This window comes from Pleurodeles waltl, chromosome 10 (assembly GCF_031143425.1).
Source record: "Pleurodeles waltl isolate 20211129_DDA chromosome 10, aPleWal1.hap1.20221129, whole genome shotgun sequence".
Classification (NCBI taxonomy): domain Eukaryota; kingdom Metazoa; phylum Chordata; class Amphibia; order Caudata; family Salamandridae; genus Pleurodeles; species Pleurodeles waltl.
This window is the reverse complement of record NC_090449.1, coordinates 144,303,852-144,319,714: the sequence shown is the minus strand read 5'-3', so window position 1 is coordinate 144,319,714 and position 15,863 is coordinate 144,303,852. Positions and strand designations below refer to the sequence as shown.

Genomic DNA, 15,863 nt, shown 5'->3' with positions numbered 1-15,863 from the left:
CCATTGACATCTGCACCTGTAACCCTGGGGGCTGAGCCAAGTTAAGATCTGGCGTATTTGCCAAATGGCTTGTCTGTAAATATTTGCATCTTCTATGCAAGCAATAAAAAGCAATGAATAGTGGTTTTTCCATTTGTCCAGTTTATGAATGTATGGATAGCCTGCACTAAACTGATCTGATGAATGGGCTTAATTTTTTGTTAACTTTTTTTTTTTGTCTTGCATGTGGATTAGTCATAATTAGAAACATGATTTCAATACATCAATTGTAATTGTGCAGCCATTTAAGATCTCCCTTTATCTGACTATCTAAAGGCCATATTTGTCTACTATTTTCATCAAGTGATCTTTAAAATATACAGTAAGGGAGCTGGTAAGCCACAGTGCACAAAAATGTGTATATGTATTTTTAGTAGTCCAGGTAACTAGTTACAATGCTGACATTTTAACCCTAAAGTAATTGAGGTTATATGATAGAACAGTCTTTGGATGATTGTTTTCAAGTCACAGGTGATTTGTGTCTGTGATGGCTTGGATTTGTGAAAGCAGAGCACCATTTTATGGCTGGAGTATTATCACAATTATATGTCTAGCATTAATGGACATTCAGTCACACTGTAGGTATGGAGCCCCTAATGGCCCAACAATTAAGGATGAGAAAATGTGTGTTAAAATATGTTGCCAAAACGTTAAACACTGTTTGGGCCCTCACCAATATTAGTATGTGCTGTCTAAATAAAAAACACACATATATATCACAAAATGTATTGTCCAGAATTATGGTGGGATAACACACTTTTGAATACATGTGGCATTTCTAACAGGCCATGGCCATGTCTTAATAGAGCAACCTGTTTGAACTGCACTGGTAACTTTCCGCAGGTTCTACATTGACTCACAGTCCAACAAGTCAAGTACACTTTGAACTAACTCTGTAGACATATTTCCCCTAGAACTGGATGTGTAATTCAGTAAAATAAACGCTCGAGAAAATAGATTGTGTTAAGATTATTAGTTCATCCTAATGTTGCATACTATTCCTGGTTGTGATCTACAAAGTCATTCATTTATGTATTAAGTGAGCAGCATTACGCCCTGAGCCATGATAACTATGTAGTTTATATTGTTACATGTTGTGTTATATGTATTGTTTGTTTAGTATATTTGTGTGTGAAGCTTCTATTTCAAGCAGATATGGGTGATATACATAAATAAACAAATTTGTCGGGACCTGTTATTGGGCAGTAAATAGAGCCTACTAATTGAAGTCTCCTTGTGACTTTCATCGATTCAGACAAGCCACCTATTGGCAACAATCCTTCAAACGTTTGAATATTAATTGTAATATTACTTCAAACGTAATATTTTACCATGAATTATAGAATTGTGGGAAAAGCTACTTTTACAATGTCTTTTATATGCATGTTTATCTGATGTGGCACAAAACAATCTCTCTCTGTGTCTCATTTAGAAACATTCAGATGAGAGGTGTAAATAAAATGTAATATTATCTAAATGTAATAATTAGTATTGGGAGGTGGCGACTGCAAGAACATACTTTCACTGTAACTATGTTTCTTTAGGCACTGATGCCAATTTTGGTGAGCAGAGGAATAGCACCGAACCTGCAAACATTTTGTAATTTGGCTATAGCATGTCGCAGTATGAAAGATGGAATGCAACTGCTCACGGATATGAAGGTGAGATTGCCAATGTGCCTTGTTTCCCTCCTGAAGTGAAAGCTCCTTCTACAAAATGTCTTCACATATGGAACCTGTGTAAAGAATGTAAGTTTAAAGATAACTCCAAGAGTCTTAAGCTATGTTAGAAGCTTAAGGTAGTTCTCAAGATAATACATCCTTATAAGTCTAAAGTGGAAACCATTTCACAGCAGTTGCTGGATCACACACAGGCCCCTTTTCCATGAGAAGGTCTGGTAGCAGGGATCCTATGCATCGAGAACACAGGTGTTGTGGTGACTTCTACAAGGGGAATCCTTATTAGTAAGGAGCCAGTGAATTACACCCAGTGTATAGATCAGGGCAAGGACTCACAATGTAAATGAGTAGTCTGTGATGGGGAGATGTTTGAGGGGTAGTGTTCAGCTTCAATTTAAGCACAGTTGTATCAGCAGCCCTGATGCAAAGGAAGAGAGATAAGCTGGCAGAGGGTTAGAATATCAAAGTAACTTTAAGCCATAAAAGTATGAATATGAAAACAGCATTCAAATAGGACTTAATTGACCTATATTGCCTGGACTCCTCAAGATGTTAAATAAACATTTGCACATAAGGAGGGAAATATATAGTATTAGGATGTGATATGCTTGAACATTACAACTTCAAATTTAGACAGTACTTTATTCCTTCTCAAGTTCTGACTACAAAGTTGGCCAGATGCACCAAGATTTGTTCGAATGTGGCATGCCTTTCAGGTAAAAAAAAACTGATGGAGATGGGAAATAAGTTGAAATGTTGTCTTTCACACTGATCAAAGTTGTTGTGCAACAATAATCATTATTACTAACGATTGTGGGTAACCGTGGACTAATTCCATTGATAAGGCAATAAATGCACTATTCCATGTGTGAACAAATTCAATATCTCTGTACTTTTCTTCTAAATGTACAACTCTGACACCACTACATAAAATCAATTTTGTACTGAGGTCGTTATGGTTTTAAATGCATTTCTATGAAATTTATGTTATGAAATGTTGCGTATGGTTGGGTTAGGTATTTACTATTACCCCGTGAGCTGTCTAAAAGCTACACATTACATGGGTCAGCTAGTAAAGAGAAAGAATTTTTCATTACTAAGGGCCTGATTACGACGGAGTCACAAACGTGACTGATATTCTGTCTGCCATATTAAAAGTCCCATAGGATATAATCAAACTTGTAATACGGCGGGTGGTATATCTGTCACATTTGTGCCAGAGTAATCCCCTCCGCCAAGGTCGTAATCTGGCCTGAAGTCCTGCTCCACTGACAATCACCAACCATAAGCAGTCCATTATGCTTCTTATGTTGATGACATCTGCTTGGGTTTTGAGATATATTGTGACATCATTCCCTAGATGGTCCTTTTAAATTAAATCTCCGGACCCTTTAAATTAAATATCTTTAAAATATGCACGTATGGTGGGTTGTATAATTCAATTTTGGCTTGTTTGACAGTTTCGCTGAATCTTTTAGCTAGGTATCATTCTGCAATTTGTTTATGTATTACCAGACATCTGGGATTACACCAAACAGCCACATCTACAGCGCTCTTATCAATGCAGCTGTTAAGAAACTTGACTACGTATACCTCATTGCGATCATCCGAGACATGAGAATGAACAGTGTTCCTCCAAATGAGGTGGTCATTCGCCAGCTGGAGTTTGCTGCACAATATCCACCTAACTTTGATCGGGTAAGTACCACAACGAGCTTAACTGTAGAGTCTTTCCCAGTACAATGTATTTACTTATTTATCAGGGTTATGAAGGCATTGTGAACAGCTAAGTCCATCAGTGCAGCCAGGATCGAAGTGTTGACTAGAGAGTATACTTACTCTTTCCTTCAAGTGAAAATCTAAAGTATCTTCCTCAGTTGCATTGTGGATTTTACTGAATGGACATGTGCCCTGTACTTCCGTAAACTGACTTTCCTTTAACTTTCCCAAGAAACGCCAACCTTTTCCTTTCTAAATTCTGCTAAGTTTCAAAACATTCTTCTTCTTTGCAAAAACACTAAAAACAAGTAAACTGCCAAACGTTAACGATGCCATTAAAAAAATAAACCCCTTGAGGTGGGTTTGGACTGGCATCAATAGTAATCTGCCCGTGCCAGAAGGGAAGGCCAGACAGGATAGTGTAGGTCTATTTTGTGGCTGTGTGTCAGCCAGTTTTGCGCTGTAGTGGGACAGTTTTGTGGCCACACACATGGAAGGCAGACTGGCGAAACAGCAGTGGGGCTCTAATGTAGCAGTTGTATGACTGGTAATAGTGCAATACTTGCAGTGCTGTGGTCTAGTGCTGGGCAGCCTTAGGCCGTGCACACTCTCTATCTTACCTTACTGTGTTCTAGGGACACAGACTGCAGTATATGCAGCTGGCCCCTTGCACTGATAACACTTTGAGGGGTAGAAGAAAAGGTGTGCTGATATTTTTATCTGTTTGCTACAGAAAAAGCACAGTAAATTTCACTGATGCATTTTTCTAATATATCACCACAAAAAAAATGCCTGTAGCAAGAACAAATGTGTGCATTCACATCCATCACAGACTGTTCAGATAGCATGTGTTAAAAACATTCAAAGTTGCCTTCATTTAAAAACGCTGGCCACTTTTGTAATACCAGTCACTAAATGGGGACCATTTTATTTGGTGCTGAAGCCTCTCGTATATCCCAGTCCGATCCTGTCTTTCAGCCATGTGCAGGCCATTTTCTGCCCCCCTGCTCAAGGCAGTGACTGTGTTCCATGTATTTTGCTGTTCATTATGCCAGTGTATGGGGTGGGATTACTGACCTCTGATGCCTTCATCACTTATTAACCATTCAGCTCTGATGAAGGTTGTTCAACACAGCAGGAATAGCTTGGGGGTTTGTAGCTATACTGTTTATTGTTGTCCTAAAGGCTGAACTCCTATAGTAGTCATGGCAGAGCCCCACTCTTATATGTGCATTTTGCCCTTTAACAGCTTCAGGGAGGAGGGAGGCACAGTAAGAACATGTGAGTTTTCCATTTACATTATGGAAGTGACACTGAAAGATGTGGCGTGTAAGTTTTTTTCCTTCCTTTGTGGTCATTATAGCTTATCTTGTTCTACCAGCTAAACCCATTTTTCATCTTCATTTCCCACCAATCACGTTGGATAGATACATTTATGCTTTACAGTTTACGGCGCCTACCATTTCCTAAATAATCATCAATACTTCTATTGATTCACCAAAATATCATTATTGCAGGGCAGAAATTTGAACCAGTGATTTTCACTTCTAAGGATATCTGCCAATCCAGATGTCAAAATGCTGAAGTTTGCATTGCTTACAGAATGTATGGGCCAATCGGGGATGCTGAAATGCCAGAAGATTTATACTTGTAGTCCAACAAGAAAAAGTAAGCTCTTTATATCCACAGTTAGTGGCATCGTGAAATTCAGATGCTCCTCAGAGGGTGTACCTGAATTTCCATACACGATTCTCCTATACGTAAACTGCTACTTTTGAACTCATATTATGGACCTATCATTAGGCATTTTTTTGGAGAGCAGAAAACCGGTTGTGTTTGTATTATATTGGTATGCACCTAAGTGGCGCGTCATTTTGCAACTTTGGCTATGCTCATCTTGAAAGCAGTGTATTTGGGCTTGCATAGATTTTAAAGTGTTTTTGGGTTTTAGTGTATATGTGAATCAGTATTATATTTACATTGAATTTCACATTTTGTGTTATAGTACAAGGAGAAAAACCCCTACCTGGAGAAGATTGATGGTTTCCGGGCGTATTACTTCCGGTGGTTGAAGACAATGCCTGCTGAGGAGACCCCACACCCGTGGGCAAAGTATAGAACACCCAAGCAGACATCTAAGCCCTGTGAATTGGATAAGGACTTTGAATGAAGGCGGCATCTCCTTGGCTTAGAGACTGTATCGTAGCCCAGAAACACCATGCCAGATATTTGAACATCCTTAAGCACATGCTAAAGACCACCGATTTTCATCAGCTATCTAAAGGACCTCTTGACCTTACCGGATCAAATGACTAATTAGCCACGCTCCCAACATCCCTCTGTTTACTGAGTTGCTGTCAAGTTACATGTGAGAATTCTCAGTGTCGCTAAGTAAAATGTATTTCAATTTAAGTTTATTTATTGTATTCAGCAACAAAAAAATGTACATCAAAAGAATACGAACTATGGCACTGTCATCAAGAATAAACCTACATTATAGAATACTGTCAAGGCAACTTCCTTTTTTAGAACTGTATTTTTATCACCCATGTTCCCAGCTCTTAGACCGGAAGTCGGCCAACACATAGGAAAAGTGCACAGGAATCCACAGGTTGTAGAAAACCAATCGGGATAGCCTACAAAGCAATGTATTTTAATTGAAGTGTTTGCCAAGTAAGATAAGGCACATTGAAGCAGCCGCAAAACATTTTTGGACCATATACATGGCAAAAAGGCGATGGGAGCTTGGAGAAGAGACAGAAGTGTCCTGAGTTTTATTTGCTTCCAGTCTTAAAGACGGTGGTAGAAAGTTACACATATATAGCCTTGTACATGGAGGGCCCAGCCTCCGAATTTCTTGTTGTGAGTTAGCGAGATGGAAAGTAAGTCATGACTGGTAGAACGTATGCATTTGGTAGGAAGCTAGGAGATGAATAGAAAAGCCAGATAGTTAGGCACTCTGCCATGTACGGCTTGGCCGATTAGAGGGATTTGAAAATCACTCTTTCCTATAGTAGAAGACAGTAGCGAGATTTCAGTGAAGCTGTGATGTGGTTGTAATGTTTCAAGACAAACGGGAGACAACGCGCATGTTTCTGAACTCTTTCGAGATAATTTCTTTGGGACTTTATTATAGAGCGTGTTTCAGTAATGAAGGAATAAGCCAGTTATCCGAGCAGAGTTGGGTGGTGTAAAGCAGATTTTGCGATAGTGTTTGAGGAGCGATACAACACTGCCTGGGTAGGATGGAGGGTCAAATAACACGTACCACCAGTACAATACACCTGCGGAGACAGCCCTAAAACATGTCACCTTTACACATGTTTATTGACTTGCATGTTGCAATGACAGTGGATTATTTAGATACAAATATAAGGGGAGATAGGTTTGTTGGAGCAAAATAACGAGAAAGAAATTATCTCCATTTCATAATAATTTAACAATGTGTAAGTTAGCGGTCAGGCAGCAGGGTATAGAGGTCTGAAGGTGGGAAGAGAAAGTTGGGAAGGAGGTAGAGATGTTTGTCATTTTGTAAAGGGGATGGAAGGTAAAGAAAGAGATGATGCTGCTCATGGATGTGGTGCGCAGAGTGAAGAAAATGGGACTCCGCATGGTAACATGGGCACCAGAACAGGTAGGGGAATACGCTGGTGGCAGAGAATAAGCGGCTTGAGAGGCCAGGTGAGAAAACTGTTAGTGTTATGCCAGTGATGTCAAGGCAGGTGAGGTTTGTTTACATAGTGAGGTGATCAGCCTCTATACAATACCTCGGATAGCTATACTAAGATGATGCATAGGTGATGGTGGTGTGGGCCGAGTAGGTTATATGTTGATGGATAGGAGGTTAGTTGACTTAAAACCGTCAAAGGACATTGGAAAGGTAGGACAGTTAGGAGAAAGGCATTCATTTGGGAATGTGAATCAGCTGCTGAATTTAAGAGAAGGGTTATGACAATCACTGGTGTTGGGTATTGGGTTTAGTTTGCAGAGACAAGAGAGTTGTTGACAAGCATTTTGGGGCTACATAAGACTGGAGGAAAGGATGGGGATTAGCCATTTTATGGCAGCAGAGGTTAGCCTTCATTATTGGCAGAAGCTCTGCTGGGGTTGTTGTGAAGAGAGTTGGAAAAACTGATGAGGAAGAGGATGTTGTGTTACAGTGTAGAGGTGGATGCAGTAAATCATTTGTTAAGAGTAGCAGATAATAAAGTGTGAGAAGGTAGCCTCTTTCTAGCCTTGTTACCCCCACTTTTGGCCTGTTTGTGAGTGTATGTCAGGGTGTTTGTCACTGTTTTCACTGTCTCACTGGGATCCTGATAGCCAGGCCTCAGTGCTCATAGTGAAAACACTATGTTTTCAGTATGTTTGTTATGTGTCACTGGGATCCTGCTAGTCAGGACCCCAGTGCTCATAGGTTTGTGGCCTATATGTATGTGTCACTGGGACCCTGTCACACAGGGCCCCAGTGCTCATAGGTGTGCATGTATATGTTCCCTGTGTGGTGCCTAACTGTCTCACTGAGGCTCTGCTAACCAGAACCTCAGTGGTTATGCTCTCTCATTACTTTCAAATTGTCACTAACAGGCTAGTGACCAATTTTACCAATTTACATTGGCTTACTGGAACACCCTTATAATTCCCTAGTATATGGTACTGAGGTACCCAGGGTATTGGGGTTCCAGGAGATCCCTATGGGCTGCAGCATTTCTTTTGCCACCCATAGGGAGCTCTGACAATTCTTACACAGGCCTGCCACTGCAGCCTGAGTGAAATAACGTCCACGTTATTTCACAGCCATTTTACACTGCACTTAAGTAACTTATAAGTCACCTATATGTCTAACCTTTACCTGGTAAAGGTTAGGTGCAAAGTTACTTAGTGTGAGGGCACCCTGGCACTAGCCAAGGTCCCCCACATTGTTCAGAGCCAATTCCCTGAACTTTGTGAGTGCGGGGACACCATTACACGCGTGCACTACATATAGGTCACTACCTATATGTAGCTTCACCATGGTAACTCCGAATATGGCCATGTAACATGTCTATGATCATGGAATTGCCCCCTCTATACCATCCTGGCATAGTTGGCACAATCCCATGATCCCAGTGGTCTGTAGCACAGACCCTGGTACTGCCAAACTGCCCTTCCTGGGGTTTCACTGCAGCTGCTGCTGCTGCCAACCCCTCAGACAGGCAGCTGCCCTCCTGGGGTCCAGCCAGGCCTGGCCCAGGATGGCAGAACAAAGAACTTCCTCTGAGAGAGGGTGTGACACCCTCTCCCTTTGGAAAATGGTGTGAAGGCAGGGGAGGAGTAGCCTCCCCCAGCCTCTGGAAATGCTTTGTTGGGCACAGATGTGCCCAATTCTGCATAAGCCAGTCTACACCGGTTCAGGGACCCCTTAGCCCCTGCTCTGGTGCGAAACTGGACAAAGGAAAGGGGAGTGACCACTCCCCTGACCTGCACCTCCCCTGGAAGGTGTCCAGAGCTCCTCCAGTGTGCTCCAGACCTCTGCCATCTTGGAAACAGAGGTGCTGCTGGATACTGGACTGCTCTGAGTGGCCAGTGCCACCAGGTGACGTCAGAGACTCCTGCTGATAGGCTCCTTCAGGTGTTAGTAGCCTTTCCTCTCTCCTAGGTAGCCAAACCCTCTTTTCTGGCTATTTAGGGTCTCTGTCTCTGGGGAAACTTTAGATAACGAATGCATGAGCTCAGCCGAGTTCCTCTGCATCTCCCTCTTCACCTTCTGATAAGGAATCGACCGCTGACCGCGCTGGAAGCCTGCAAACCTGCAACATAGTAGCAAAGACGACTACTACAACTCTGTAACGCTGATCCTGCCGCCTTCTCGACTGTTTTCCTGCTTGTGCATGCTGTGGGGGTAGTCTGCCTCCTCTCTGCACCAGAAGCTCCGAAGAAATCTCCAGTGGGTCGACGGAATCTTCCCCCTGCAACCGCAGGCACCAAAAAGCTGCATTACCGGTCCCTTGGGTCTCCTCTCAGCACGACGAGCGAGGTCCCTCGAATCCAGCGACACCGTCCAAGTGACCCCCACAGTCCAGTGACTCTTCAGCCCAAGTTTGGTGGAGGTAAGTCCTTGCCTCACCTCGCTGGGCTGCATTGCTGGGAACCGCGACTTTGCAAGCTTCTCCGGCCCCTGTGCACTTCCGGCGGAAATCCTTCGTGCACAGCCAAGCCTGGGTCCACGGCACTCTAACCTGCATTGCACGACTTTCTAAGTTGGTCTCCGGCGACGTGGGACTCCTTTGTGCAACTTCGGCGAGCACCGTTTCACGCATCCTCGTAGTGCCTGTTTCTGGCACTTCTCCGGGTGCTACCTGCTTCAGTGAGGGCTCTTTGTCTTGCTCGACGTCCCCTCTCTCTGCAGGTCCAATTTGCGACCTCCTGGTCCCTCCTGGGCCCCAGCAGCGTCCAAAAACGCCAAACGCACGATTTGCGTGTAGCAAGGCTTGTTGGCGTCCATCCGGCGGGAAAACACTTCTGCACGACTCTCCAAGGCGTGGGGGATCCATCCTCCAAAGGGGAAGTCTCTAGCCCTTGTCGTTCCTGCAGTATTCACAGTTCTTCAGCCTAGTAAGAGCTTCTTTGCACCAACCGCTGGCATTTCTTGGGCATCTGCCCATCTCCGAGCTGCTTGTGACTTTTGGACTTGGTCCCCTTGTTCCACAGGTACCCTCAGTCAGGAATCCATCGTTGTTGCATTGCTGATTTGTGTTTTCCTTGCATTCTCCCTCTAACACAACTATTTTGTCCTTAGGGGAACTTTAGTGCACTTTGCACTCACTTTTCAGGGTCTTGGGGAGGGTTATTTTTCTAACTCTCACTATTTTCTAATAGTCCCAGCGACCCTCTACAAGGTCACATAGGTTTGGGGTCCATTCGTGGTTCGCATTCCACTTCTGGAGTATATGGTTTGTGTTGCCCCTATCCCTATGTTTCCCCATTGCATCCTATTGTAACTATACATTGTTTGCACTGTTTTCTAAGACTATACTGCATATTTTTGCTATTGTGTATATATATCTTGTGTATATTTCCTATCCTCTCACTGAGGGTACACTCTAAGATACTTTGGCATATTGTCATAAAAATAAAGTACCTTTATTTTTAGTATAACTGTGTATTGTGTTTTCTTATGATATTGTGCATATGACACTAAGTGGTACTGTAGTAGCTTCACAAGTCTCCTAGTTCAGCCTAAGCTGCTCTGCTAAGCTACCATTATCTATCAGCCTAAGCTGCTAGACACCCTATACACTAATAAGGGATAACTGGGCCTGGTGCAAGGTGCAAGTACCCCTTGGTACTCACTACAAGCCAGTCCAGCCTCCTACATTGGTTGTGCAGTGGTGGGATAAGTGCTTGAGACTACTTACCACTCTTGTCATTGTACTTTTCATAAGAGAAAAATATACAAAACAAGGTCAGTGTATATACACATAGCCAAAAAGTTTTGCATTTCCTCTTTTCACTCTTTTCTAAGTGCTGAAAAGTACTTCTAAACTTTCAAAAAGTTCTTAAAAGTTTAAAAAGTTTTTTCTGTCTTTCCAAAAAGTTCTGAAAACTTTTTTCTCTTTTTCTATCACTTTAACTCTCTCTAAAAAATGTCTGGCACAGGCAAAAATGTTGAACTGTCCAAACTTGCATATGATCACCTTAGCTGGAAAGGAGCAAGGAGTCTCTGCATAGAGAGAGGTTTGAGTGTAGGGAAGAATCCTTCCTTAGAACTGTTAATTAATATGCTTAGAGTACAGGATAAGGCCATAAGTGCCCAATCTGTAGAAAAAGTAGCTAATGGTTCTCAATCTGATCCAGGGACTCCCCCAGGAAAAGGTTCAGGAAAGAAACTTCTCAGCCTGCCCATTACTAGACAGTCTAGCATAGTTGGTACAGAGGTTGAATCACACCATACTGATGATGTGATCTCACATAATGCTGGTAGCCAAGCTGTTAGGGTGCCCTCTGTAAGGGACAGGTCTCCTTCTGTTCATTCCCATCATACCTCTGTATCTAGAAATGTCCCTCCCACCCACCCTGATGACAGATTGTTAGAAAGGGAGCTCAATAGATTGAGAGTGGAACAAACCAGACTAAAGCTCAAGAAGCAACAGCTGGATTTGGATAGACAGTCTTTAGAAATAGAGAGGGAAAGACAGAAGTTGGGTTTAGAAACCCATGGTGGCAGCAGCAGTATTCCCCATAGTCATCCTGCAAAAGAGCATGATTCCAGGAATCTGCACAAGATAGTTCCCCCTTATAAGGAGGGGGATGACATTAACAAGTGGTTTGCTGCACTTGAGAGGGCCTGTGCTGTACAGGATGTCCCTCAAAAGCAGTGGGCTGCTATCCTATGGCTATCATTTAGTGGAAAAGGTAGGGATAGGCTCCTTACAGTGAAAGAAAATGATGCCAATAATTTCCAAGTTCTTAAGAATGCACTCCTGGATGGTTATGGCTTAACCACTGAACAATACAGGATAAAGTTCAGAGAGACCAAAAAGGAGTCTTCACAAGACTGGGTTGATTTCATTGACCATTCAGTGAAGGCCTTGGAGGGGTGGTTACATGGCAGTAAAGTTACTGATTATGAAAGCCTGTATAACACAATCCTGAGAGAGCATATACTTAATAATTGTGTGTCTGATTTGTTGCACCAGTACCTGGTAGACTCTGATCTGACCTCTCCCCAATAATTGGGAAAGAAGGCAGACAAATGGGTCAGAACAAGGGTGAACAGAAAAGTTCATACAGGGGGTGACAAAGATGGCAATAAGAAGAAAGATGGTGAAAAATCTCAAGATAAGCATGGGGATAAGGGTAAAACCAAAGATCCCACTTCAAATCTTAAACACTCTTCAGAGGGTGGGGATAAAACAAATTCTTCCTCTTCTTCCCAACCTGCACACATTAAAAAGCCTTGGTGCTTTGTGTGTAAAAACAGAGGCCATAGGCCAGGGGATAAGTCCTGTCCAGGTAAACCCCCTGAGCCTACCACCACTAATACATCAAGCTCTAGTGCCCCTAGCAGTAGTGGTACTAGTGGTGGGACTGCTGGCAACAGTCAAGCAAAGGGTGTAGTTGGGTTCACTTATGGGTCCATAGTGGAAACTGATGTCATCAGTCCCAAGACAGTTTCTGTCACACCTAGTGGCATTGGCCTTGCCACACTGGCTGCTTGTCCCCTTACAATGGATAAGTACAGGCAGACAGTTTCAATAAATGGTGTTGAGGCCTTGGCCTACAGGGACACAGGTGCCAGTTTCACTTTGGTGACTGAAAACCTAGTGTAGGAAGTTGGCTCTGTATGTGCTATTTCAAAGTAAGGAATAGCATGCACAGAGTCCAAGGGTTCCCCTTAGAGGTAAGATAGTGGCAAAAAGAGATAATACTAATGCTCTATTTTGTGGTAGTGTGGTCGAGCAGTAGGCTTATCCAAGGAGTAGTGTTAAGCATTTGTTGTACATACACATAGACAATAAATGAGGTACACACACTCAGAGACAAATCCAGCCAATAGGTTTTTGTACAGAAAAATATCTTTTCTTAGTTTATTTTAAGAACCACAGGTTCAAATTTTACATGTAATATCTCATTCGAAAGGTATTGCAGGTAAGTACTTTAGGAACTTCAAATCATCAAAATTGCATGTATACTTTTCAAGTTATTCACAAATAGCTGTTTTAAAAGTGGACACTAGTGCAATTTTCACAGTTCCTAGGGGAGGTAAGTATTTGTTAGGTTAACCAGGTAAGTAAGACACTTACAGGGCTTAGTTCTTGGTCCAAGGTAGCCCACCGTTGGGGGTTCAGAGCAACCCCAAAGTCACCACACCAGCAGCTCAGGGCCGGTCAGGTGCAGAGTTCAAAGTGGTGCCCAAAACGCATAGGCTAGAATGGAGAGAAGGGGGTGCCCCGGTTCCGGTCTGCTTGCAGGTAAGTACCCGCGTCTTCGGAGGGCAGACCAGAGGGGTTTTGTAGGGCACCGGGGGGGACACAAGTCCACACAGAAATTTCACCCTCAGCGGCGCGGGGGCGGCCGGCTGCAGTGTAGAAACAAGCGTCGGGTTCGCAATGTTAGTCTATGAGAGATCTCGGGATCTCTTCAGCGCTGCAGGCAGGCAAGGGGGGGATTCCTCGGGGAAACCTCCACTTGGGCAAGGGAGAGGGACTCCTGGGGGTCACTTCTCCAGTGAAAGTCCGGTCCTTCAGGTCCTGGGGGCTGCGGGTGCAGGGTCTCTCCCAGGCGTCGGGACTTTAGGTTCAAAGAGTCGCGGTCAGGGGAAGCCTCGGGATTCCCTCTGCAGGCGGCGCTGTGGGGGCTCAGGGGGGACAGGTTTTGGTACTCACAGTATCAGAGTAGTCCTGGGGTCCCTCCTGAGGTGTTGGATCGCCACCAGCCGAGTTGGGGTCGCCAGGTGCAGTGTTGCAAGTCTCACGCTTCTTGCGGGGAGCTTGCAGGGTTCTTTAAAGCTGCTGGAAACAAAGTTGCAGCTTTTCTTGGAGCAGGTCCGCTGTCCTCGGGAGTTTCTTGTCTTTTCGAAGCAGGGGCAGTCCTCAGAGGATGTCGAGGTCGCTGGTCCCTTTGGAAGGCGTCGCTGGAGCAGGATCTTTGGAAGGCAGGAGACAGGCCGGTGAGTTTCTGGAGCCAAGGCAGTTGTCGTCTTCTGATCTTCCTCTGCAGGGGTTTTCAGCTAGGCAGTCCTTCTTCTTGTAGTTGCGGGAATCTAATTTTCTAGGGTTCAGGGTAGCCCTTAAATACTAAATTTAAGGGCGTGTTTAGGTCTGGGGGGTTAGTAGCCAATGGCTACTAGCCCTGAGGGTGGGTACACCCTCTTTGTGCCTCCTCCCAAGGGGAGGGGGTCACAATCCTAACCCTATTGGGGGAATCCTCCATCTGCAAGATGGAGGATTTCTAAAAGTCAGAGTCACCTCAGCTCAGGACACCTTAGGGGCTGTCCTGACTGGCCAGTGACTCCTCCTTGTTTTTCTCATTATTTTCTCCGGCCTTGCCGCCAAAAGTGGGGCCTGGCCGGAGGGGGCGGGCAACTCCACTAGCTGGAGTGTCCTGCTGGGTTGGCACAAAGGAGGTGAGCCTTTGAGGCTCACCGCCAGGTGTGACAATTCCTGCCTGGGGGAGGTGTTAGCATCTCCACCCAGTGCAGGCTTTGTTACTGGCCTCAGAGTGACAAAGGCACTCTCCCCATGGGGCCAGCAACATGTCTCGGTTTGTGGCAGGCTGCTAAAACTAGTCAGCCTACACAGATAGTCGGTTAAGTTTCAGGGGGCACCTCTAAGGTGCCCTCTGGGGTGTATTTTACAATAAAATGTACACTGGCATCAGTGTGCATTTATTGTGCTGAGAAGTTTGATACCAAACTTCCCAGTTTTCAGTGTAGCCATTATGGTGCTGTGGAGTTCGTGTTTGACAAACTCCCAGACCATATACTCTTATGGCTACCCTGCACTTACAATGTCTAAGGTTTTGTTTAGACACTGTAGGGGTACCATGCTCATGCACTGGTACCCTCACCTATGGTATAGTGCACCCTGCCTTAGGGCTGTAAGGCCTGCTAGAGGGGTGTCTTACCTATACTGCATAGGCAGTGAGAGGATGGCATGGCACCCTGAGGGGAGTGCCATGTCGACTTACTCGTTTTGTCCTCACTAGCACACACAAGCTGGCAAGCAGTGTGTCTGTGCTGAGTGAGAGGTCTCCAGGGTGGCATAAGACATGCTGCAGCCCTTAGAGACCTTCCTTGGCATCAGGGCCCTTGGTACTAGAAGTACCAGTTACAAGGGACTTATCTGGATGCCAGGGTCTGCCAATTGTGGATACAAAAGTACAGGTTAGGGAAAGAACACTGGTGCTGGGGCCTGGTTAGCAGGCCTCAGCACACTTTCAATTGTAAACATAGCATCAGCAAAGGCAAAAAGTCAGGGGGCAACCATGCCAAGGAGGCATTTCCTTACACAACCCCCCCCCCCCAAACGAAAGAGGATGAGACTAACCTTTCCCAAGAGAGTCTTCATTTTCTAAGTGGAAGAACCTGGAAAGGCCATCTGCATTGGCATGGGCAGTCCCAGGTCTGTGTTCCACTATAAAGTCCATTCCCTGTAGGGAGATGGACCACCTCAACAGTTTAGGATTTTCACCTTTCATTTGCATCAGCCATTTGAGAGGTCTGTGGTCAGTTTGAACTAGGAAGTGAGTCCCAAAGAGGTATGGTCTCAGCTTCTTCAGGGACCAAACCACAGCAAAGGCCTCCCTCTCAATGGCACTCCAACGCTGCTCCCTGGGGAGTAACCTCCTGCTAATGAAAGCAACAGGCTGGTCAAGGCCATCATCATTTGTTTGGGACAAAACTGCCCCTATCCCATGTTCAGAGGCATCAGTCTGCACAATGAACTG

The 15,863-nt window shown here is 44.4% G+C and overlaps 1 protein-coding gene across 1 annotated transcript in view; it reads left to right on the top strand.

Moving 5' to 3' along the window:
* PTCD1 (pentatricopeptide repeat domain 1) overlaps positions 1 to 5,939 on the top strand; it is a 103,133-nt gene extending 97,194 nt beyond the window's left edge. The window contains exons 7-9 of the mRNA XM_069210028.1: positions 1,584 to 1,700; positions 3,234 to 3,416; positions 5,443 to 5,939. Coding sequence (XP_069066129.1) covers positions 1,584 to 1,700; positions 3,234 to 3,416; positions 5,443 to 5,607 — 465 coding nt within the window. The 3' untranslated portion in view covers positions 5,608 to 5,939. The remainder of the gene's footprint in view (positions 1 to 1,583; positions 1,701 to 3,233; positions 3,417 to 5,442) is intronic.
* Positions 5,940 to 15,863: the final 9,924 nt, after the last annotated feature.